The following is a 25,090-nucleotide window of genomic DNA, read 5'->3' as shown; positions in this document are numbered from 1 at the left end:
AATGACCACAATATAATATGAACTAAACTGATCTGTAGAATACAATATGGTTCTTTATAGAACCCTCAGAAGACAAGACGGTTATCGGTGAAAACCTTTGAAAATGGATGTTTTTAGAACCCCCTGTGTCAGGTCTAGATGAAACCCTTGAAACATGAAAGAGTTCTTTGTGGAACTCCCTGTGCGAGTTCTAGATGAAACCCTTGAAACATGAAAGGGTTCTTAGTGGAACTCCCTGCATAGGTTCTAGATGAAACCCTTGACAAACGAAAGGGTTCTTAGTGGAACTCCCTGTGTGGGTTCTAGATGAAACCCTTGAAATACGAAAGGGTTCTTAGTGGAACTCCCTGCGTGGGTTCTAGATGAAAGTCTTGAAATACAAAAGGGTTCTTAGTGGAACTCCCTGTGTGGGTTCTAGATGAAACCCTTGAAATACGAAAGGGTTCTTAGTGGAACTCCCTGCGTGGGTTCTAGATGAAAGTCTTGAAATACAATATGGTTCTTTATAGAACCCTCAGAAGACAAGACGGTTATCGGTGAAAACCTTTGAAAAGGGATGTTTTTAGAACCCCCTGTGTCAGGTCTAGATGAAACCCTTGAAACATGAAAGAGTTCTTTGTGGAACTCCCTGTGTGGGTTCTAGATGAAACCCTTGAAACATGAAAGGGTTCTTAGTGGAACTCCCTGCATAGGTTCTAGATGAAACCCTTGACAAACGAAAGGGTTCTTAGTGGAACTCCCTGCGTGGGTTCTAGATGAAACCCTTGAAATACGAAAGGGTTCTTAGTGGAACTCCCTGCGTGGGTTCTAGATGAAAGTCTTGAAATACAAAAGGGTTCTTAGTGGAACTCCCTGTGTGGGTTCTAGATGAAACCCTTGAAATACGAAAGGGTTCTTAGTGGAACTCCCTGCGTGGGTTCTAGATGAAAGTCTTGAAATACAAAAGGGTTCTTAGTGGAACTCCCTGTGTGGGTTCTAGATGAAACCCTTGAAACCTGAAAGGGTTCTTAGTGGAACTCCCTGCATAGGTTCTAGATGAAACCCTTGACAAACGAAAGGGTTCTTAGTGGAACTCCCTGTGTGGGTTCTAGATGAAACCCTTGAAATACGAAAGGGTTCTTAGTGGAACTCCCTGCGTGGGTTCTAGATGAAACCCTTGAAATACGAAAGGGTTCTTAGTGGAACTCCCTGTGTGGGTTCTAGATGAAACCCTTGAAATACGAAAGGGTTCTTAGTGGAACTCCCTGCGTGGGTTCTAGATGAAAGTCTTGAAATACAAAAGGGTTCTTAGTGGAACTCCCTGTGTGGGTTCTGGATGAAACCCTTGAAATACGAAAGGGTTCTTAGTGGAACTCCCTGCGTGGGTTCTTTGTAGAACCTCTCATGGGGGGTTCTGGGTGGAACCTTACACACACAGTTCTAGGTAGAACCCTCCAAAAGGGTTCCAGGTGGAACCTTTATAAAAAGGTTCTACCTGGAGCCAAAAAGGGTTCTCCTATGAGTACGAGCCGAAGAACCATATATGGTTCTACTTAGCACTTTTATTTCTAAGAGTGTAGGTGAGGACATGTGAAAGAAAGTGAGCAGGAGTGGTCCAGGATTACACTTCTGTGACGTCCTCGCTGCTGAGCCGCCTAATAACATTTTTGGAATGATTCCGCCATGTTGTTTGGGATTAGCAGGGATTTGTTTTAGATGAAAGCTTTTTCAAGCAGGGGGGGTCCAGACTTTTGCCACTGAGGGCCACACACTGACAAGTCTCAGCATGGGGGGGGCATTGTGAGTGACATCTTTCATTTTCAAAACAAAGACAATATTTGCATGTTTTACCTCAAGTTTGATCCCAGGGTCTCAGTCATAAAAATGTAAAAAATTAGTCATATATTATTTTTATTTTATTTTTTTTTACTATTCAACGCTTAAATCTTTATATCAACAGGTCTATCTGTCGATTTAAAGTTAAAAAATAATATTTATTTATTTTTGCCATATTATGGAATATTTGTAGCCTTAATTAAATAGGTCAATAATTGTTTTTAATTCATTTTTATTTTTGTGTTAAAAACGTTTTTAAAAATCCCATAAAAGTGTTAAAAATGAGTCATAATTTTTTTTTTATTTTTTTTTTTTACTTTCAACACTGAAGTCTGTAGATCAACTTCAGATCCATCTGCCAATTAAATGTTGTCATTTGTTTGACGTTTTTTGGTTTGTTTTATGTGTTTTATTTGCACACAAAATATGTTTTTTCTTTATTGCAAAAATTAACTCAAAGTGGAATTTTTGATATGAAGTAATTGGAGCCTTGAATATGTTAGGTCAATAATTCATAGGAACATTTCAAAGAAAACCTTGTTTTATAGTGGGGCAAAAAAGTATTTAGTCAGCCACCAATTGTGCAAGTTCTCCCACTTAGAATGATGACAGAGGTCTGTAATTTCGATCATATGTACACTTGTGAGAGACAGAATGTGGAAAAAAAATCCAGGAATTCACATTGTAGGATTTTTAAAGAATTTATTTGTAAATTATGGTGGAAAATAACAAAAATAACAAAAATTCAACTCTATACTTTGTAATATAACCTTTGTTGGCAATAACAGAGGTCAAACGATTACTATAGGTCTTTACCAGGTTTGCACACACAGTAGCTGGTATTTTGGCCCATTCCTCCATGCAGATCTTCTCGAGAGCAGTGATGTTTTGGGGCTGTCGCCGAGCAACACAGACTTTCAACTCCCTTCACAGATTTTCTATGGGGTTGAGGTCTGGAGACTACAGGACTTTCAAATGCTTCTTACGGAGCCACTCCTTTGTTGCCCGGGCGGTGTGTTTGGGATCATTGTCATGCTGGAAGACCCAGCCACGTTTCATCTTCAAAGCTCTCACTAATGGAAGGAGGTTTTGGCCCAAAATCTCATGATACATGGCCCCATTCATTCTTTCCTTAACACGGATCAGTCGGCCTGTCCCCTTAGCAGAAAAACAGCCCCAAAGCATGATGTTTCCACCCCCATGCTTCACAGTAGGTATGGTGTTCTTGGGATGCAACTCAGTATTCTTCTTCCTCCAAACACGACGAGTTGAGTTTATACCAAAAAGTTCTATTTTGGTTTCATCTGACCACATGACATTCTCCCAATCCTCTGCTGTATCATCCATGTGCTCTCTGGCAAACTTCAGACGGGCCTGGACATGCACTGGCTTAAGCAGGGGGACACGTCTGGCACTGCAGGATTTGATTCCCTGTCGGCGTAATGTGTTACTGATGGTAACCTTTGTTACTTTGGTCCCAGCTCTCTGCAGTTCATTCACCAGGTCCCCCCGTGTGGTTCTGGGATTTTTGCTCACTGTTCTCATGATCATTTTGACCCCACGGGATGAGATCTTGCGTGGAGCTCCAGATCGAGGGAGATTATCAGTGGTCTTGTATGTCTTCCATTTTCTGATAATTGCTCCCACAGTTGATTTTTTCACACCAAGCTGCTTGCCTACTGTAGATTCACTCTTCACAGTCTGGTGCAGGTCTACAATTATTTTCCTGGTGTCCTTTGACAGCTCTTTGGTCTTGGCCATAGTGGAGTTTGGAGTCTGACTGTTTGAGGCTGTGGACAGGTGTCTTTTATACAGATAACCAGTTCAAACAGGTGCCATTAATACAGGTAACAAGTGGAGGACAGAAGAGCTTCTTAAAGAAGAAGTTACAGGTCTGTGAGAGCCAGAGATCTTCCTTGTTTGAAGTGACCAAATACTTATTTTCCACCATAATTTACAAATAAATTCTTTAAAATTCCTAGAATGTGAATTCCTGGATTTTTTTTTCACATTCTGTCTCTCACAGTTGAAGTGTACCTATGATGAAAATTACAGACCTCTGTCATCATTTTAAGTGGGAGAACTTGCACAATCGGTGGCTGACTAAATACTTTTTTGCCCCACTGTAATTGGAGCCTTGAATGGGTCAGTAATTCATAACCACATTAATTTTTCATTCATTATTATTCTTTTGAGCAACGGCACTTAAAATACAATTCAAAATTGCCTCACTCATAAAAGTGATCAAATGAATCATACTTTTTTTTTTTTTTTACTTTCATAACTTAGGTCTGTGGATCAACTTCAGAACTATTTGTCAATTATAAGTTTTTAATATTTTTAAATGTTTTTCTTTGTTTTGAACCCTTATTTTTAAAGAAAACATAGTTTTCTTTTAATATGGCAAAATAAGCTTTGAATAGGTCAATAATTCATAAAAACATTGATTTTGATTCATTATTATTTTTTGAGCGATGACAAAAGAAAAAGAATGAAATAAAGACAAAAAACAGCGTGTATGGCAGCTTTGTGTTGTTTAAGTCAACATTGCAACTTTTTCTCGTTACATTTCACCTGTTTGCTCTTTTACTTCACATTTTTATGTACTTTATTTTTGTAGTACCGTATTTTCCGCACCATAAGGCGCCCTGGGTTATAAGCCGCGCCTTCAATGAACGGCATATTTCAAAACTTTGTCCACCTATAAGCCGCCCCGTGTTGTAAGCCGCATCTAACTGCGCTAAAGGAATGTCAAAAAAACAGTCAGATAGGTCAGTCAAACTTTAATAATATATTAAAAACCAGCGTGATGTGGGCGCGCATGGAGTCGTATATCAACATGGACGGAGTTGCGTGAAAAAAGCCACCCGGCCTCTTCGCGTAAACTTAAACTTACCTTAACCACTCGCTCATCTTTTCTTCATCCATCCCTTCGAGTTAGCTTTTATGATGACGCCGGCTGGAAAGGTCTCTTTTGGCAAGGTCTTCCTTTTGAATATCACCATGGGTGGAAGTTTCTGGCCATTAGCATGGCAAGCTAGAACCACAGTGAAGGATGACTTCTCATTCCCTGTGGTGCGAATATTCACCGTACGTGCTCCCGTTGTATCCACAGTGCGGTTCACAGGAATATCAGTTGCTGTGAAATAGTAATCCGTGTGCGGCGGATGGAGAGATTGCGTCTTTTCATGAACCGGATCCCGGTCGCTTAGTAGGAGCCATTTTGTGGTCTTTACAGATGTAAACACACAAAGGAAATGAAACGTACGGTGATATCCGCGCGCTTTTTCTTCTTCTACGCGGGCGGGTGGTTGCTTACAGTATCAACATGTCAACATTGCAACTTTTTCTCGTTACATTTCACCTGTTTGCTCTTTTACTTCACATTTTTATGTACTTTATTTTTGTAGTACCGTATTTTCCGCACCATAAGGCGCCCTGGGTTATAAGCCGCGCCTTCAATGAACGGCATATTTCAAAACTTTGTCCACCTATAAGCCGCCCCGTGTTGTAAGCCGCATCTAACTGCGCTAAAGGAATGTCAAAAAAACAGTCAGATAGGTCAGTCAAACTTTAATAATATATTAAAAACCAGCGTGATGTGGGCGCGCATGGAGTCGTATATCAACATGGACGGAGCTGCGTGAAAAAAGCCACCCGGCCTCTTCGCGTAAACTTCCCTTAACCACTCGCTCATCTTTTCTTCATCCATCCATCCCTTCGAGTTAGCTTTTATGATGACGCCGGCTGGAAAGGTCTCTTTTGGCAAGGTCTTCCTTTTGAATATCACCATGGGTGGAAGTTTCTGGCCATTAGCATGGCAAGCTAGAACCACAGTGAAGGATGACTTCTCATTCCCTGTGGTGCGAATATTCACCGTACGTGCTCCCGTTGTATCCACAGTGCGGTTCACAGGAATATCAGTTGCTGTGAAATAGTAATCCGTGTGCGGATGGAGAGATTGCGTCTTTTCATGAACCGGATCCCGGTCGCTTAGTAGGAGCCATTTTGTGGTCTTTACAGATGTAAACACACAAAGGAAATGAAACGTACGGTGATATCCGCGCGCTTTTTCTTCTTCTACGCGGGCGGGTGGTTGCTTACAGTATCAACATGTCAACATTGCAACTTTTCCTCGTTACATTTCACCTGTTTGCTCTTTTACTTCACATTTTTATGTACTTTATTTTTGTAGTACCGTATTTTCCGCACCATAAGGCGCCCTGGGTTATAAGCCGCGCCTTCAATGAACGGCATATTTCAAAACTTTGTCCACCTATAAGCCGCCCCGTGTTGTAAGCCGCATCTAACTGCGCTAAAGGAATGTCAAAAAAACAGTCAGATAGGTCAGTCAAACTTTAATAATATATTAAAAACCAGCGTGATGTGGGCGCGCATGGAGTCGTATATCAACATGGACGGAGCTGCGTGAAAAAAGCCACCCGGCCTCTTCGCGTAAACTTACCTTAACCACTCGCTCATCTTTTCTTCATCCATCCATCCCTTCGAGTTAGCTTTTATGATGACGCCGGCTGGAAAGGTCTCTTTTGGCAAGGTCTTCCTTTTGAATATCACCATGGGTGGAAGTTTCTGGCCATTAGCATGGCAAGCTAGAACCACAGTGAAGGATGACTTCTCATTCCCTGTGGTGCGAATATTCACCGTACGTGCTCCCGTTGTATCCACAGTGCGGTTCACAGGAATATCAGTTGCTGTGAAATAGTAATCCGTGTGCGGATGGAGAGATTGCGTCTTTTCATGAACCGGATCCCGGTCGCTTAGTAGGAGCCATTTTGTGGTCTTTACAGATGTAAACACACAAAGGAAATGAAACGTACGGTGATATCCACGCGCTTTTTCTTCTTCTACGCGGGCAGGTGGTTGCTTACAGTATCAACATGTCAACATTGCAACTTTTTCTCGTTACATTTAACCTGTTTGCTCTTTTACTTCACATTTTTATGTACTTTATTTTTGTAGTACCGTATTTTCCGCACCATAAGGCGCCCTGGGTTATAAGCCGCGCCTTCAATGAACGGCATATTTCAAAACTTTGTCCACCTATAAGCCGCCCCGTGTTGTAAGCCGCATCTAACTGCGCTAAAGGAATGTCAAAAAAACAGTCAGATAGGTCAGTCAAACTTTAATAATATATTAAAAACCAGCGTTCTAACAACTCTGTTCACTCCCAAAATGTACGCAAATGTGCAATCACAAACATACGTATATCAACATGGACAGAGCTGCGTGAAAAAAGCCACCCGTCCTCTTTGCGTAAACTTAAACTTACCTTAACCACTCGCTCATCTTTTCTTCATCCATCCCTTCGAGTTAGCTTTTATGATGACGCCGGCTGGAAAGGTCTCTTTTGGCAAGGTCTTCCTTTTGAATATCACCATGGGTGGAAGTTTCTGGCCATTAGCATGGCAAGCTAGAACCACAGTGAAGGATGACTTCTCATTCCCTGTGGTGCGAATATTCACCGTACGTGCTCCCGTTGTATCCACAGTGCGGTTCACAGGAATATCAGTTGCTGTGAAATAGTAATCCGTGTGCGGATGGAGAGATTGCGTCTTTTCATGAACCGGATCCCGGTCGCTTAGTAGGAGCCATTTTGTGGTCTTTACAGATGTAAACACACAAAGGAAATGAAACGTACGGTGATATCCGCGCGCTTTTTCTTCTTCTACGCGGGCGGGTGGTTGCTTACAGTAGAAGAAGAAGCGCTTCCTGTTCTATGGGGGCGGGTGCTTACCTTGGCGGTTGCTTGCGTAGAAGAAGAAGCGCTTCCTGTTCTACCGGGAAAAAAGATGGCGGCTGTTTACCGAAGTTGCGAGACCGAAACTTTATGAAAATGAATCTTAATATTTATCCATATATAAAGCGCACCGGGTTATAAGGCGCACTGTCAGCTTTTGAGAAAATTTGTGGTTTTTAGGTGCGCCTTATAGTGCGGAAAATACGGTAATATTTTTTAGAATGTGCCGTTAAAAAATTAGCTGCTGTAAATGGCCCTCGGGCAACGCTTTGGACACCTGTGTTTTGTAGGAACATTGAACCCACTGGCGAGGTCACCAGCAGCATCATTGGTGCCTACGCTCTAGTATTCACTTTAGAACGATACACAAGCCTGCAGCTAGCTGGCAGCAGTGCTCAATGTAATCAAAATGTAGGCGTTTTGTGGCCCTAAACAAGATTGTTTGTGGCCCCCGAAATGGGGTCTTTTCTATTACTGGTGTATTACTGGTTAGTACGTTGATAATTCAAAACTGCTATGCCGCTTCGGCATTAATTGAAAAATAATTAAAACACAATAAATGGGTAAAACCTATGAAAAAAAATAATGTTTTTAGACATTATATTTTTGGGGAAAAGGTTCGGCTACTATATAAACTTAAATAGTAGGCTGGTTTTATAAATACGGCCGTATATCTGTCACAATGACGGTGTTTTGAGGTCATCCTAATCTACCAATTTTCTCTATGGACTTTTGAATGGTTAATGTTATCGCAGCGCTTTTTTTTTCTTTGCACTGCAGGCCGTGAAGCGGTAACTACCGTCATTTTCGGACTATAGAGCCGCACCCACTGCATTCTTAGAGGAAAAAACTTTCCCCTTTTCCTCCCCCACAAATTAGCCGCACCGGACTATAAGCCACAGATGTATAGGTTGTGAGATCATTTATTTACGCATAAATATTTTATGTTTATTTACATACCTTAATCGTCTGTAACACGGCAGTAAAACGTCCGATCAAACAAAACAGAAGTCATCTTCATGGACCCGCTAGCTTCACAAGCTTAGCTCTCCAATCAGCTAAACAGACTCAATAACTCCACGGTGACGCTATGGACGATTACAAGACGGAACGGGCACTTGTACTTCCGGCTCAAAAAAAAACAGCAGGAAACACCTGTAGGCATTTACCTGGCTGTCCAAAAGGTGGCGCCATAACACACGTTTAATCAAAACTATTTGCTTTGTGTTCGTCCGCGAGGAAGAATCGGTATAGCTCGGTTGGTAGAGCGGCCGTGCCAGCAACTTGAGGGTTCCAGGTTCGATTCCTGCTTCCGCCATCCTAGTCACTGCCATTGTGTCTTTGGGCAAGACACTTTACCCACCTGCTCCCAGTGCCACCCACACTGGTTTAAATGTCACTCAGATATTGGGTTTCACTATGTAAAGCGCTTTGAGTCACTAGAGAAAAGCGCTACATAAATATAATTCACTTCACTTCACAATGGACACGGCCATAATTGTGTCATCAAAGTGAAACACTGATGACCACGTTGATGGTCATCTACCGAAGTGACCGCTCGCCATAATCATGCGGGATGGAATATTACTGTGTTACAGGCAGTGGTACCCTTGATGTTTATCAATAATTGCAGGCGAAAACCAAATCCCGCAAAAATCGTAGCAATTTTGCTCCACAGTAAGTCTTTGCTGTCGTCCAGCATTCTGTTTTTGTTTACTTTGTAGCCAGTTCAGTTTTAGTTTTGTTCTGCATAGCCTTCCCTAAACTTCAATGCCTTTTCTTAGGGACACTCACCTTTTATTTATTTTTGGTTTAAGCATTAGACACCTTTTTACCTGCACTCTGCCTCCCGCTGTTTCCGACATCTACAAAGCAATTAGCTACCTGCTGCCACCTACTGGTATGGAAGAGTATTACACAGCACCGACACTCAACAACAACACATCATTTGCAGACTTTGCAAAAAATGTTTCCTTCAATCAACCAATCAATCAATCAATGTTTATTTATATAGCCCTAAATCACAAGTGTCTCAAAGGGCTGCACAAGCCACAACAACAAGCCCACATAAAAACAACTACTTCAACTTCAACTACCGTATTGATTACTTTACGTAATCTAACATTCCAGTGGCCATCTTTGTGTGTTTGAAACAGCGTCTGATTGGACGCCGACCTGGACAGGAAGTCCCATCCAGCATCCGGGCGACGCCTGGGCCGCCTTCCCTCAGGACGCGAGGGGAGAAAGTCGGCATGAGGCGGGACTTTGGTGGCCTGAGGAGGAGAGGAGAGGCGCTGATGATCACAATCTGGTAAGCAGGTTTAACTTAACCTCTAAAGGCTTAGTGGCCACATGTGTGGACAGCACCTTTTAGCTCTTATTTCCAAAATGATGTACACTACTGAATTGGGGTCTTATGGCCACTTATGTGGACACTTATACTGCCATCTGGTGGTGTCAGAAGAGTATAACATACAATGGCATTTGGGGGAAAAAAGTGTAAAAATAAGAATTAGCATGTCACTAAACATGAAGTACACGTTTGTTACTTTTAGTACATCATATAAAAAGATGATTCTTAGTTTTTTATTCTAATTTGGGTCCAATAAGTACGAAGCCCCTAAAGAGACATGTGGGGGGGGGAATTAATTAATTTATTTATTTATTTATTTATTTTTAGATATGTATCTCGTGCGCACAAAATAGTTTCTCATGCACACGAAATACATGTCTAAAAAAAAATAATTATTATAAATTTTTTTTTTTTTAGACATGTATCTCGTGCGCACGAGAAACTATTCCGTGCGCATTAGATACATGTCTAAACAAAATAAATTTATAATTATTATTATTTTTTTATTTTTTTTTTAGACATGTATCTCATGCGCACGAGATAGTTTCTCGTACGCACGAGATACATGTCTATAAAAAAAAAATTATAGTTATTTATTTATTTATTTTTTTTGTCTAAAAAAAATAAAATAAAAAAATAATAATTATAAGAAAAAAATTTTTAGACATGTATCTAATGCGCACGGAATAGTTTCTCGTGCGCACGAGATACATGTCTATAAAAAAAAATTATAGTTATTTATTTATTTATTTTTTAGACATGTATCTCGTGCGCACGGAATAGTTTCTCGTGCGCACGAGATACATGTCTAAAAAAAAAAATTATAATTATTTATTTATTTATTTATTTTTTAGACATGTATCTCGTGCGCATGAGATAGTTTCTCATGCACACGAGACACATGTCTAAAAAAAAAATAATAATAATAATAATTATACATTTTTTAATTTTTTTAGACATGTATCTCGTGCGCACGGAATAGTTTCTCGTGCGCACGAGATACATGTCTAAAAAAAATAAAAATTAAAAATAATAATTAAATATATATATATATATATTTTAGACATGTATCTCGTGCGCACGAGAAACTATCTCGTGCGCACGGGATACATGTCTAAAAAAAATTAAATAAAAAAATAATAATTATAAATTTATTTTTTTTAGACATGTATCTCGTGCGCACGGAATAGTTTCTCGTGCGCACGAGATACATGTCTAAAAAGAAAAAAAAATTATAGTTATTTCTTTTTTTTTTTTAGACATGTATCTCGTGCGCACGGAATAGTTTCTCGTGCGCACGAGATACATGTCTAAAAAAATATATATATATATATAATTATTATAATTATTTTTTTTGACATGTATCTCGTGCACACGAGAAAGTTTCTCGTGTGCACGAGATACATGTCTAAATAAAAAATAAATAATTATAATTTTTTTTTTTAGACATGTATCTCGTGCGCATGAGATACATGTCTAAAAAAAATAAAAATTAAAAATAATAATTATACATTTTTTAATTATTTTTTTAGACCTGTATCTCGTGCGCACGAGATAAATGTCTAAAAAAAAAAAAAAAATTTTAATTATTTATTTATTTTTTATTTTTTAGACATGTATCTCATGCGCCCCAGAAAGTTTCTCGTGCGCACGAGAAACTATCTTGTGCACATGTCTAAAAAAAATAATAATAATAATTATACATTTTTTATTTTTTTTAGACATGTATCTCGTGCGCACGAGATACATGTCTAAAAAATAAATAAAAAAATTATAGCTATTTATTTCTTTATTTTTTTTAGACATGTATCTCGTGCGCACGGAATAGTTTCTCGTGCGCACGAGATACATGTCTAAAAAAAAAAAAATTATAATTATTTATTTTTTATTTAGACATGTATCTCGTGCACACGAGAAACTTTCTCGTGCGCACGAGATACATGTCTAAAAAAAATAATAATAATAATTATAAATGTTTTATTTTTTTTAGACATGTATCTCGTGCGCACGAGAAACTATTCCGTGCGCACGAGATACATGTCTAAAAAAAATAATAATAATAATTATAAATGTTTTATTTTTTTTAGACATGTATCTCGTGCGCACGAGAAACTATTCCGTGCGCACGAGATACATGTCTAAAAAAAATAAAAAATGTATAATTATTATTTTTTTTTTTTTTAGACATGTATCTTGTGCGCACGAGAAACTTTCTGGGGCGCACGAGATACATGTCTAAAAAAAAAAAATTATTATTATTATTTTTTTTTTTTTAGACATCTATCTCGTGTGCACGAGAAACTTTCTGGGGCGCACGAGATACATGTCAAAAAAAAAATTATAATTTTTTTTTTTTTTTTTTTTAGACATGTATCTCGTGCGCACGAGAAACTATTCCGTGCGCACGAGATACATGTCTAAAAAAAATAAAGAAATAAATAGCTATAATAATTATACATTTTTAATTTTTTTTAGACATGTATCTCGTGCGCACGGAATAGTTTCTCGTGCGCACAAGATACATGTCTAAAAAAAATTTTTAAAAAATTATAAAATTTTTTTTTTTTTTTGACATGTATCTCGTGCGCACGAGAAAGTTTCTCGTGCACACGAGATACATGTCTAAAAAAAAAAATTATTATTATTATAAATTTTTTATTTTTTTTAGACATGTATCTCGTGCGCACGAGATACATGTCTAAAAAAAAAAAATTATAATTATTATTTTTTTTTTTTTGACATGTATCTCGTGCGCACGAGAAAGTTTCTCCTGTGCACGAGATACATGTCTAAATAAAAAATAAATAATTATAATTTTTTTTTTTTAGACATGTATCTCGTGCGCATGAGATACATGTCTAAAAAAAATAAAAATTAAAAATAATAATTATACATTTTTTAATTTTTTTTTAGACATGTATCTCGTGCGCACGAGATACATGTCTAAAAAAATAATTTTTATAAAGAAAAAATTATAAAAAAAAAAAATCCCCCATGTCCCTTTAGGGGCTCCGTAAATAAGCCCAAATAGCAAAGAGAAATAAAAAAAAAAGCATTTAAACAAACAGCTTGGGCCTTAAGAGGTTGAAGCAAGGCCACACCCACATCGTTAGGACACGCCCCCAACCTCCCCACCGCCCAATCAGGCTGTATGACACTCTCATATGTGTACGTCACTAATGTGACGCCATACTCTCACAGCCAACGTGAGCACTTCCATAAGACCCGAAGGCCCCGCCCACAGGTCGTTCCCATGATGCATCACTTTCATTCCACTTCTGGACCACTTCCGTGAGACGTTCAATGACCAGTCCGTTCCCATCCAGGTTGTTCCCGTCATGTGTTGAGGTGGCCACTAGGTGGCAGTGTTGGCCACTAATGTTTGATCGGAGGAATGACTTGAAACGTTTAGAGGAAGGTGACGTCATGTTTCATTGCCGCTACTTTCACTTTTAATACAATGACAAAATCATGGTTGTCCAATTTTTTTTCCAAAACTCAAGTAAGCAGGCGTCTTTTTGATGTATATTTTTTGTTTTTAAATGCTAAAAACAGACATTATACAAACCCCGTTTCCATATGAGTTGGGAAATTGTGTTAGATGTAAATATAAACGGAATACAATGATTTGCGAATCATTTTCAACCCATATTCAGTTGAATATGCTACAAAGACAACATATTTGATGTTCAAACTCATAAACTTTTTTTTTTTTTTTGCAAATAATAATTAACTTAGAATTTCATGGCTGCAACACGTGCCAAAGTAGTTGGGAAAGGGCATGTTCACCACTGTGTTACATGGCCTTTCCTTTTAACAACACTCAGTAAACGTTTGGGAACTGAGGAGACACATTTTTGAAGCTTCTCAGGTGGAATTCTTTCCCATTCTTGCTTGATGTACAGCTTAAGTTGTTCAACAGTCCGGGGGTCTCCGTTGTGCTATTTTAGGCTTCATAATGCGCCACACATTTTCAATGGGAGACACGTCTGGACTACAGATTTCCACAATTTTCTTTTTAGATGATGTCTTTAACAGTGGAAATACATCTATCATGAACATTTCAGACCTCTCCCTAATTTCTAAGTGGGAGAACTTGCAAAATTGCAGGGTGTGCAAATACTTGTGGACCTCACTGTATATACAGTATATATGTGTGTGTGTATATTGTATACATTAAATACATATATATATATATCATACTTTTATATATATACATATAGATGAGATCCACCCGGAGTTCCTTAAGGCTCTGGATGCTGTGGGGCTGTCTTGGTTGACAAGACTCTGCAGCATCGCGTGGACATCGGGGGCGGTACCTCTGGATTGGCAGACCGGGGTGGTGGTTCCTCTTTTTAAGAAGGGGAACCGGAGGGTGTGTTCTAACTATCGTGGGATCACACTCCTCAGCCTTCCCGGTAAGGTCTATTCAGGTGTACTGGAGAGGAGGCTACGCCGGATAGTCGAACCTCGGATTCAGGAGGAACAGTGTGGTTTTGGTCCTGGTCGTGGAACAGCTCTATACTCTCGGCAGGGTCCTTGAGGGTGCATGGGAGTTTGCCCAACCAGTCTACATGTGTTTTGTGGACTTGGAGAAGGCATTCGACCGTGTCCCTCGGGAAGTCCTGTGGGGAGTGCTCAGAGAGTATGGGGTATCGGACTGTCTGATTGTGGCAGTCCGCTCCCTGTATGATCAGTGCCAGAGCTTGGTCCGCATTGCCGGTAGTAAGTCGGACACGTTTCCAGTGAGGGTTGGACTCCGCCAAGGCTGCCCTTTGTCACCGATTCTGTTCATAACTTTTATGGACAGAATTTCTAGGCGCAGTCAAGGCGTTGAGGGGATCTGGTTTGGTGGCTGCAGGATTAGGTCTCTGCTTTTTGCAGATGATGTGGTCCTGATGGCTTCATCTGTCCAGGATCTTCAGCTCTCACTGGATCGGTTCGCAGCCGAGTGTGAAGCGACTGGGATGAGAATCAGCACCTCCAAGTCCGAGTCCATGGTTCTCGCCCGGAAAAGGGTGGAGTGCCATCTCCGGGTTGGGGAGGAGATCTTGCCCCAAGTGGAGGAGTTCAAGTACCTCGGAGTCTTGTTCACGAGTGAGGGAAGAGTGGATGGTGAGATCGACAGGCGGATCGGTGCGGCGTCTTCAGTAATGCGGACGCTGTATCAATCCGTTGTGGTGAAGAAGGAGCTGAGCCGGAAGGCAAAGCTCTCAATTTACCGGTCGATCTACGTTCCCATCCTCACCTATGGTCATGAGCTTTGGGTTATGACCGAAAGGACAAGATCACGGGTACAAGCGGCCGAAATGAGTTTCCTCCGCCGGGTGGCGGGGCTCTCCCTTAGAGATAGGGTGAGAAGCTCTGCCATCCGGGAGGAGCTCAAAGTAAAGCCGCTGCTCCTCCACATGGAGAGGAGCCAGATGAGGTGGTTCGGGCATCTGGTCAGGATGCCACCCGAACGCCTCCCTAGGGAGGTGTTTAGGGCACGTCCGACCGGTGGGAGGCCGCGGGGAAGACCCAGGACACGTTGGGAAGACTATGTCTCCCGGCTGGCCTGGGAACGCCTCGGGGTCCCACAGGAAGAGCTGGACGAAGTGGCTGGGGAGAGGGAAGTCTGGGCTTCCCTGCTTAGGCTGCTGCCCCCGCGACCCGACCTCGGATAAGCGGAAGAAGATGGATGGATGGATACATATACACAGTATATTCATATATATTTATATATTTTTTTAACACAAAACTTTGTGTCGACTTTGTGTTTTAGTTGACAAAGTATATTATTATTAATTATTAGTATCATAATTTCAGTTTTTTTCTCAGTACATTAAATGTATTCTCTTTTCTCTTACATTTTTGTTTTTTTCTGACAACAGCCGCCGGTGAGCAAAATTCAAGCTGTGGGCCGCAAATTTTTTTGCATCATAGTTTCAGCTTTTTCTATTAACATTACACTTTTTCCTTACATTTTGACTGTTTTTCCCAACAATGTGGCCCAAAAAAAACAAGACACGCACGACAAATGTCCCCCAGGCCGCACTTTGGACACCCCTGATTTAAAGCCTCGCATGCCGTGGTCACCACAGTATAATAATCTCCAGTACGGAACATTCTGTCTTTATTATTGTTACTCAGTGATGGCGTCTCTCTCCGTAGGCGGGTCTCTTTGCATCAGCCTTTCCCCCGCTACCCGACTCACCCCCCCGGGACCCCGGCGACCCCGACGTTATTCCCACGTTGACGCAGCTCCTGGCGGGAAGCGGCGGTCAGAAGCAGCGGTGAGTCGAGCGTTGTTGTGTTGACATGGAAGAAGTTCATGTTGTCATTTTCACTACTTTATCTTACAATGACTCACATTGTTGTTGAATGTCGCCATCGTGTGGCCATCACAGTGAACTGTGCCATTTTAAAAGACAAAGCTGATTTCAATGAAGTGAAGTGAATTATATTTATATAGCGCTTTTCTCTAGTGACTCAAAGCTCTTTTACATCGTGAAACCCAATATCTAAGTTACAATTAAACCAGTGTGGGTGGCACTGGCAGCTGGTGGGTAAAGTGTCTTGCCACTCTACCAACTGAGCTATACCACCCCAATATTTGCTGAGGCCCGCAGCATATTTGATGAAAATACAGCAAAAAAATCTGAATGTAATGGAGAAAAAAAGCGGGAAAAGTTCTAACTAATAATTAATTTTATATATATATATATATATATATATATATATATATATATGACGTCACTATGGGAAGTTTTGACGGAGCAGAAACGTGTGAACTCGTTGGGAGTTTCCTCCTCTCCCAGCTCGCTAGCCTCAACCGGAACCTTGGTATTTACCGTGATGACGGACTGGCAGTGTGTCGCGCCTCGCCAAGGAGCAGCGAGAATACCAAGAAGCGCATATGCCAAATTTTCAAAGAGAACGGCCTACGGATCACGATTGAAGCCGACAAGCAAACCGCCAACTTCCTCGACGTCACTTTCAACCTGAGAAATAACAGCTACCAACCATTCACGAAATCCAACACAACACTCCAATACGTGCACCATGACAGCAACCACCCACCCACCACCACGAAAAGTATACCTACCGGAATTAATAAAAGGCTATCGATGCTGTCATCCAGCAAAGCTGAATTTGACCAAGCAACCCCCCCGTACCAAAAAGCACCTGATGAAAGCGGATACAATTTCACCCTCACCTATGAACCCACGCCAGGAAACCAACCAAAAAAGAACAGAAAACGAAACAACATCATCTGGTACAACCCCCCATACAGCAAAAACGTCTCAACTAACATTGGCCACAAATTCCTCACTCTGATTGACAAACACTTCCCCAAAGGCAACAGCCTAAGAAAAGTATTCAACAAGAACAACATTAAATTGAGCTACAGCTGCATGAACAATATACGACAAATTATCTCAAACCACAACAAAACAATTGCAAATGAGCCGTCAGCCCCCGGACAGAGCGACTCCAAAACCAACAAAGGCTGCAACTGCCGCAAGAAACCTGATTGCCCTCTCAACGGGGGGTGCTTACAAACATCAGTTGTCTACCAATCTAAGGTAACACGCAAGGACATTAACACACCCGACACATATGTAGGATTAACCGAGGGAGAGTTTAAAACCAGATGGAACAATCACAAGGCTTCTTTCAGGAACCAAAACCTGCGGAATACCACAGAACTCAGCAAACACATTTGGGACCTCAAAGACAATAATGTTGAATATTCAATAACATGGCAAATTCTTGCATCCAGCACACCTTACAATAGTGGTAATAAAAGATGCAACCTATGCTTGAAAGAGAAACTGTTTATTATTTACCGTCCAGACCTGTCATCCCTCAACAAGCGCAGCGAAATTGTAACAGCATGCCGCCACAGACGGAAACACCTCCTAGGTAACACATGAGCCAATCACCACGCCCCTACGCCAGCCTGTACCTACCCACTCTGTGCCCTATATAAACCATGGTATGTGAATGCTTCCATTAAAATCTCCTGATGATTGAGGGAACCCCTCATGAAACAGGCCTGTAGAGATGAAGAAGTCTTGTGATTTTTTTCCCCCACACATACATATATATATATATATATATATATATATATATATATATATATATATATATATATATATATATATATATATATATATATATATATATATATATATATATATATATATATATATATATATTAGGGCTGCAACAACTAATCGATTAAATCGATTATAAAAATAGTTGGCGATTAATTTAGTCATCGATTCGTTGGATCTATGCTATGCGCATGCGCAGAGGCTACTTTTTTATTTTATATGCATTTTTAATTAAAAAAAATTTTTTTTTATTTGTATTATAAACCTTTATTTATAAACTGCAACATTTACAAACAGCTGAGAAACAATCATCAAAATAAGTATGGTGCCAGTATGCTGTTTTTTTTCAATAAAATACTGGAAAGGATAGAAATGTAGTTTGTCTCTTTTAATCCGATTATTAATCAATTAATCGAAGTAATAATCGACAGATTAATCGATTATCAATTTAGTTGTTAGTTGCAGCCCTAATATATATATATATATATATATATATATATATATATATATATATATATATATATATATATATATATATATATATATATATATATATATATATATATAAGTCAACAGTTGTCGTCAATCATAATCACTCACATGAAGTTAAGATAAGAGGCCATGAAGCTAATTTGATTTGATTGTAACTTTTCTACATCACCAAATAGTATAATGTATGCATACTTGCCAACCCTCTCGATTTTTGCGGGAGACTCCCGAATTTCAGTGCCCCTCCCGAAAATCTCCGGAGGCAACCATTCTCTCGATTTCCACCCGGACAACAATAACGGGGCCGTGCCTTAAAGGCACTGCCTATAGCGTCCTCTACAAGCTGCCGTCGCGTCTGCTTTTTATCCATACAAACAGCGTGCCGGCCCAGTCACATGTTGTCTGCGGCTTCTATAGACACAGTAAGTGACTACGAGCCATACAGGTCACACTGAGGGTGGCCATATAAACAACTTTAACACTGTTACAAACATGCGCCACACTGACTGTGAACCCACACCAAACAAGAATGACAAACACATTTCAGGAGAACATCCGCACCGTAACACAACATAAACACAACAGAACAAATACCCAGAATCCCAAGTATGAATGTATGTTGATGTATGTATACTTTTGACCCAGCAGATTTGCTCACATTTTCAGTAGACCCATAATAAATTCATAAAAGAAGCAAACTTCATGAAGGTCTTTTGTGACCAACAAGTATGTGCTCCAATCACTCTATCAAAAAAAAATAAGAGTTGTAGAAATGATTGGAAACTCAAGACAGCCATGACATGATGTTCTTTACAAGTGTATGTAAACTTTTGACCACCACTGTATATTCTTAATACATTCAACAAACAAGATAGGACATATACAAAGTCACCTATAACACAACGTGTTGTTTTTAAATATATATATATTAGGGATGTCCAGAGGTGGGTAGAGTAGCCAGAAATTGTACTCAAGTAAGAGTACTGTTACTTTAGAGATTTATTACTCAAGTAAAAGTAAGGAGTAGTCACCCAAATATTTACTTGAGTAAAAGTAAAAAGTATGTTGTGAAAAAACTACTCAAGTACTGAGTAACTGATGAGTAACATACACACACATATCATATATATATATATATATATATATATATATATATATATATATATATATATATATATATATACATATATACACATACATTGATATATACAGTATATCATTTATATTTATTTATTTTGCCGTTTTTGTTTACATGTTAAAGGTGTTTTAATGAATATACATGCATGTTTAACACATATAGATTCCTTTCTTTCATGAAGACAAGAATATAAGTTGGTGTATTACCTGATTCTGATGACTTGCATTGATTGTAATCAGACAGTAGTGATGATAACGTCCACGTTTTCAAATGGAGGAGAAAAAAAGTTCCTCCTTTCTGTCTAATACCACATGAAAGTGGTTGGTTTTTGGTATCTTATTTGTCCAGCTTCCATATTCGTTTTCACACACTTTACAAGAAATACATTGGCGGCAAATTCCGTAGCTTGCTAGCTTGTTTGCACTGGCTTTCGGAGACTCTTGTTTTGAAAGCGCAGGCGCGATGGAGCGGCACTTTTATTGTGAAGACAGGAACTGTGCAGTCAGTCTTTAGGCTTGTGACGGGATATACGTTTGAAATAAAAAAGTGTCTTTTTTCCTTCACACTTTTGATTGATTGATTGAAACTTGTATTAGTAGATTGCACAGTACAGTACATATTCCGTACAATTGACCACTAAATGGTAACACCCCAACAAGTTTTTCAACTTGTTTAAGTCAGGTCATGTGACCGCCTGGCTCTGTTTGATTGGTCCAACGTCACCAGTGACTGCATCTGATTGGTGGAACGGAGTCAAACGTCACCAGTAAGGCAGGCACTTTGAAGGTCTGTCTGACAGACCAAAACAAACAAAGCGTGCATTAACAGATCGATAAAAATTAGTAGCGAGTAGCGAGCTGAATGTAGATAAAAGTAGCGGAGTAAAAGTAGCGTTTCTTCTCTATAAATATACTCAAGTAAAAGTAAAAGTATGTTGCATTAAAACTACTCTTAGAAGTACAATTTATCCCAAAAGTTACTCAAGTAGATGTAACGGAGTAAATGTAGCGCGTTACTACCCACCTCTGGGAATGTCCGATAATGGCTTTTTGCCGATATTCCGATATTGACCAAACCCTTAATTACCGATACCGATATCAACTGATACCAATCCATACAGTCGTGGAATTAACACATTATTATGCCTAATTTGGACAACCAGGTATGGTGAAGATAAGGTCCTTTTTTAAAATATTAATAAGATAAATAAATTTAAAAAAATTCTTGAATAAAAAAGAAAGTAAAACAATATAAAAACAGTTACATAGAAACTAGTAATGAATGAAAATGAGTCAAATGAAGTGTTAAAGGTTAGTACTATTAGTGGAGCAGCAGCACGCACAATCATGTGTGCTTACTAGAGATGCGCGGTTTGCGGACACAACCGCGGAGTCCGCGGATTATCCGCGGGTCGGGCGGTTGAAATTTAAAAAAAATTAGATTTTATCCGTGGGTCGGGTCGGGCGGTTGAAATTAAAAAAAATTAGATTTTATCCGCGGGTCGGGTCGGGCGGTTGAAATTAAAAAAAATTAGATTTTAAATAGATTCAGGCGGGTGGCAGTTAAACCAATTGGTAAATATATATACATAGTTAAATGTTGTTACCCACATACGAAAAACGAGCAGGCACCTGCAGCATATGCCACAACAGAAGAAGAAAAACAAAAGAGATGGCAACGCCGGCAGCAAACGTGGTACGCGACAAACTAAAAAAGGGAATACTAAAGACCAGGGGAAAAAAAGGCCAGAAAAGTTCAGCGTGGACTCGTTTTTATGAGGTTGTAAATCAGGATGATAGTAATGCTGGCTACGTGATTTGCAAGAGCTGCGACGCTGTTTATGTCTACGACAGTCACAAAACCGGGACATCTAACATGGTGCATCACATTTGTGCAAAAACCCCGAACCTCCACAAACACCCTGAGCATGAGCAGTTTCGTCCGCCGTGATCCCAGAAGAGTGCCACAGGATGTTAAAACAAGATAGAACGCAGCAGTTTGAGTGGCGCGAGCGCACTTGGAGGTGCGCTCAGCGCGGCTCCCAGATGATTGCGCACTGGTGTGCGTCCGGGCCGTGACAGCGTGGCACGCATTGAATGTCTCTGCTGCATTGGATCAGTCTCCTTTCTTTAACAGGCAAAAGCTTTATAACCTCACTAATGCCTTGCATCGTCTATATTAGATATATAACAACGGACGGGTGGCGGATGGCGGGCGGGTGCAGTTTTGATTAAATGTTAGTTCGGGTGGATGGCGGATGGTTGACGACTTTTGTGATGCGGTTGCGGATGAAATAATTGCCTATCCGCGCATCTCTAGTGCTTACGGACTGTATCCCTTGCAGACTGTATTGATATATATTGATATATAATGTAGGAACCACAATATTAATAACAGAAAGAAACAACCCTTTTGTGTGAATGAGTGTAAATGGGGGAGGGAGGTTTTTTGGGTTGGTGCACTAATTGTAAGTGTATCTTGTGTTTTTTATGTTGATTTAATAAAAGAAAATTAAAAAAAAAAAACTATACCGATATTAAAAAAAACTGATACCGATCATTTCCGATATTACATTTTAAAGCATTTATCGGCATCTCTAATATATAATATCTGTTTTTGGCAATTTTGTTAGTAAATAAAAATGGCCCTTGCATACTTTGCGGCCCTAAGAGGAAAAAGTTTGAATGAAATCATTGCTATTGATCCAAATAGTCCTTTTACTCTGCATTCATTATTATCAAATGTGGACCCTGCAGGCTTCTGGGCGGCTTTGCTGATGTCAGCAAAATGACGGTCCACAGATACAAAGGAGGAAGTGGCGGCGTGTCACGTGACCTGATGTTGAGGTCTTTGCACGTGGAGGCGCCCGGCACAGTGAGTCTTCTTTTTCACTCACTTTGAGGCGCACCAAACTCCTCCCAGCACGCCACGTGAAGGTCCTGGGACTGAGCCCTCACTTCCTCTAATTGTCCTCGCAGGTCACCTGCTGGGCCAACCGCCGCCCCTCAGCCAATCAGCACGCGGCCGCCAAGAGACGGCTGTCGTGCGACAACAACGCCAGCGTGACGGACTGACCCTCCACCCGTGCCGAGCAGGAAGTTGACGCTCGCTTCCTGTTTGGGCGGAGACTCTTTTTTTTTTCCCCAAAGCTGCCAGGACTTTGAGGAGCGAGCCAACGCCACAATGAAGTTGTGTTTGGCGCCGTGTCACATGACCTGAGCCTCGCGCTGACGCGGCATCGGGAGAAGTTTTGTGTCCTGGCGACCTGATGTTTACACGTTCAGCCGAGCAGGAAGTGATGCGCTGCCCTTCGCTCCACTGCGCTCCCCGTCCTCGTCCCCCGGGCTGTCAATCAAAGAGCGTCGCCATGGCAACAGTGTGTCGCTCGCTCCGTGTTTCACTGCTTTGTGTCTGTAAGGTTTTGTCATGTGCAGGAGAGATAAAGCAATCAATAAATAAATACATTGATCCTGACGCACTCTCCAGTTCACACTGAAATATCACATCACTAATCACTAATCATCCACATACCCCTCCTTTTATCCATCCACCCAACTATCTACCATCCAGCCATCATCCACATACCCCTCCTTTTATCATCCACCCAACTAGCTACCATCCAGCCATCATCCACATACCCCTCCTTTTATCATCCACCCAACTAGCTACCATCCAGCCATCATCCATATCTACATACCTACCCACCCATCTATACCTACCTTCCTATCAACCTACCTACCCATCCATCCATCGACCCCCCCACCTATACCTACCTTCCCATCTTTCTACCTACTCATCCATCCATCAATCCACCCACCTATACCTACCTTCCTATCTACCTACCTACTCATCCATCATCAATCCACCCACCTATACATACCTTCCTATCTACCTACCTACTCATCCATCATCAATCCACCCACCTATACATACCTTCCTATCTACCTACCTACCCATCCATCCATCGACCTACCCACCTATACATACCTTCCTATCTACCTACCTACCCATCCATCCATCGACCCACCCACCTATACCTACCTTCCTATCTACCTACCTACCCATCCATCCATCGACCTACCCACCTATACCTACCTTCCTATCTACCTACCTACCCATCCATCCATCGACCCCCACCTATACCTACCTTCCTATCTACCTACCTACTCATCCATCCATCAACCCCCCACCTATACCTACCTTCCTATCTACCTACCTACTCATCCATCCATCAATCCACCCACCTATACCTACCTTTCTATCTGTCTACCTACCTACTCATCCATCCATCAACCCACCCACCTATACCTACCTTCCTATCTACCTACCTACCCATCCATCCATCGACCCCCCCACCTATACCTACCTTCCTATCTACCTACCAACCCATCCATTCATCAATCCACCCACCTATACCTACCTTTCTATCTATCTACCTACCTACTCATCCATCCATCAACCCACCCACCTATACCTACCTTCCTATCTACCTACCAACCCATTCATCCATCAATCCACCCACCTATACCTACCTTCCTATCTACCTACCTACTCATCCATCCATCAATCCACCCACCTATACCTACCTTTCTATCTGTCTACCTACCTACTCATCCATCCATCGACCCCCCCACCTATACATACCTTCCTATCTACCTACCTACCCATCCATCCATCGACCCCCCACCTATACCTACCTTCCTATCTACCTACCTACCCATCCATCCATCGACCCACCCACCTATACCTACCTTCCTATCTACCTACCTACCCATCCATCCATCGACCCTAACCCACCTATACCTTCCTTCCTATCTACCTACCTACTCATCCATCATCGACCTACCCACCTATACCTACCTTCCTATCTACCTACCTACCCATCCATCCATCGACCCCCCCACCTATACCTACCTTTCTATCTACCTACCCATCCATCCATCGACTCACCCACTATATCTACCTTCCTATCTACCTACTGACCCATCCATCCATTCATCAACCCACCCACCTTTACCTACTTTCCTATCTTCCTACCTACCCATCCATCCATCCATCATCCATCGACCTACCCACCTATACCTTCCTTCCTATCTACCTACCTACCCATCCATCCATCGACCTACCCACCTATACCTACCTTCCTATCTACCTACCTACCCATCCATCCATCGACCCCCCCACCTATACCTACCTTTCTATCTACCTGCCTACCGACTCATCCATCCATCGACTCACCCACTATATCTACCTTCCTATCCACCTACTGACCCATCCATCCATTCATCAACCCATACACCTTTACCTACTTTCCTATCTTCCTACCTACCCATCCATCCATCCATCCATCCATCGACCCACCCACCTAGACCTACTTTCCTATCTACCTACCCATCCATCCATCGACCCACCCACCTATACCTATCTTCCTATCT

At 40.9% G+C, this 25,090-nt stretch overlaps 1 protein-coding gene across 1 annotated transcript in view; it reads left to right on the top strand.

Moving 5' to 3' along the window:
- LOC133614340 (uncharacterized) overlaps positions 1-22,879 on the top strand; it is a 33,498-nt gene extending 10,619 nt beyond the window's left edge. Inside the window, exons 3-6 of the mRNA XM_061972206.1 lie at positions 9,730-9,884; positions 16,080-16,201; positions 22,412-22,529; positions 22,634-22,879. Of these exons, the coding sequence (XP_061828190.1) occupies positions 9,730-9,884; positions 16,080-16,201; positions 22,412-22,529; positions 22,634-22,729 (491 nt within the window). The 3' untranslated portion in view covers positions 22,730-22,879. The remainder of the gene's footprint in view (positions 1-9,729; positions 9,885-16,079; positions 16,202-22,411; positions 22,530-22,633) is intronic.
- The last annotated feature ends 2,211 nt before the right edge of the window (positions 22,880-25,090 follow it).

Source organism: Nerophis lumbriciformis, linkage group LG17, assembly GCF_033978685.3.
Source record: "Nerophis lumbriciformis linkage group LG17, RoL_Nlum_v2.1, whole genome shotgun sequence".
Lineage (NCBI taxonomy): Eukaryota > Metazoa > Chordata > Actinopteri > Syngnathiformes > Syngnathidae > Nerophis > Nerophis lumbriciformis.
Note: the sequence above shows the minus strand (reverse complement) of the source record. Positions and strands in the feature narration are given on the sequence as shown.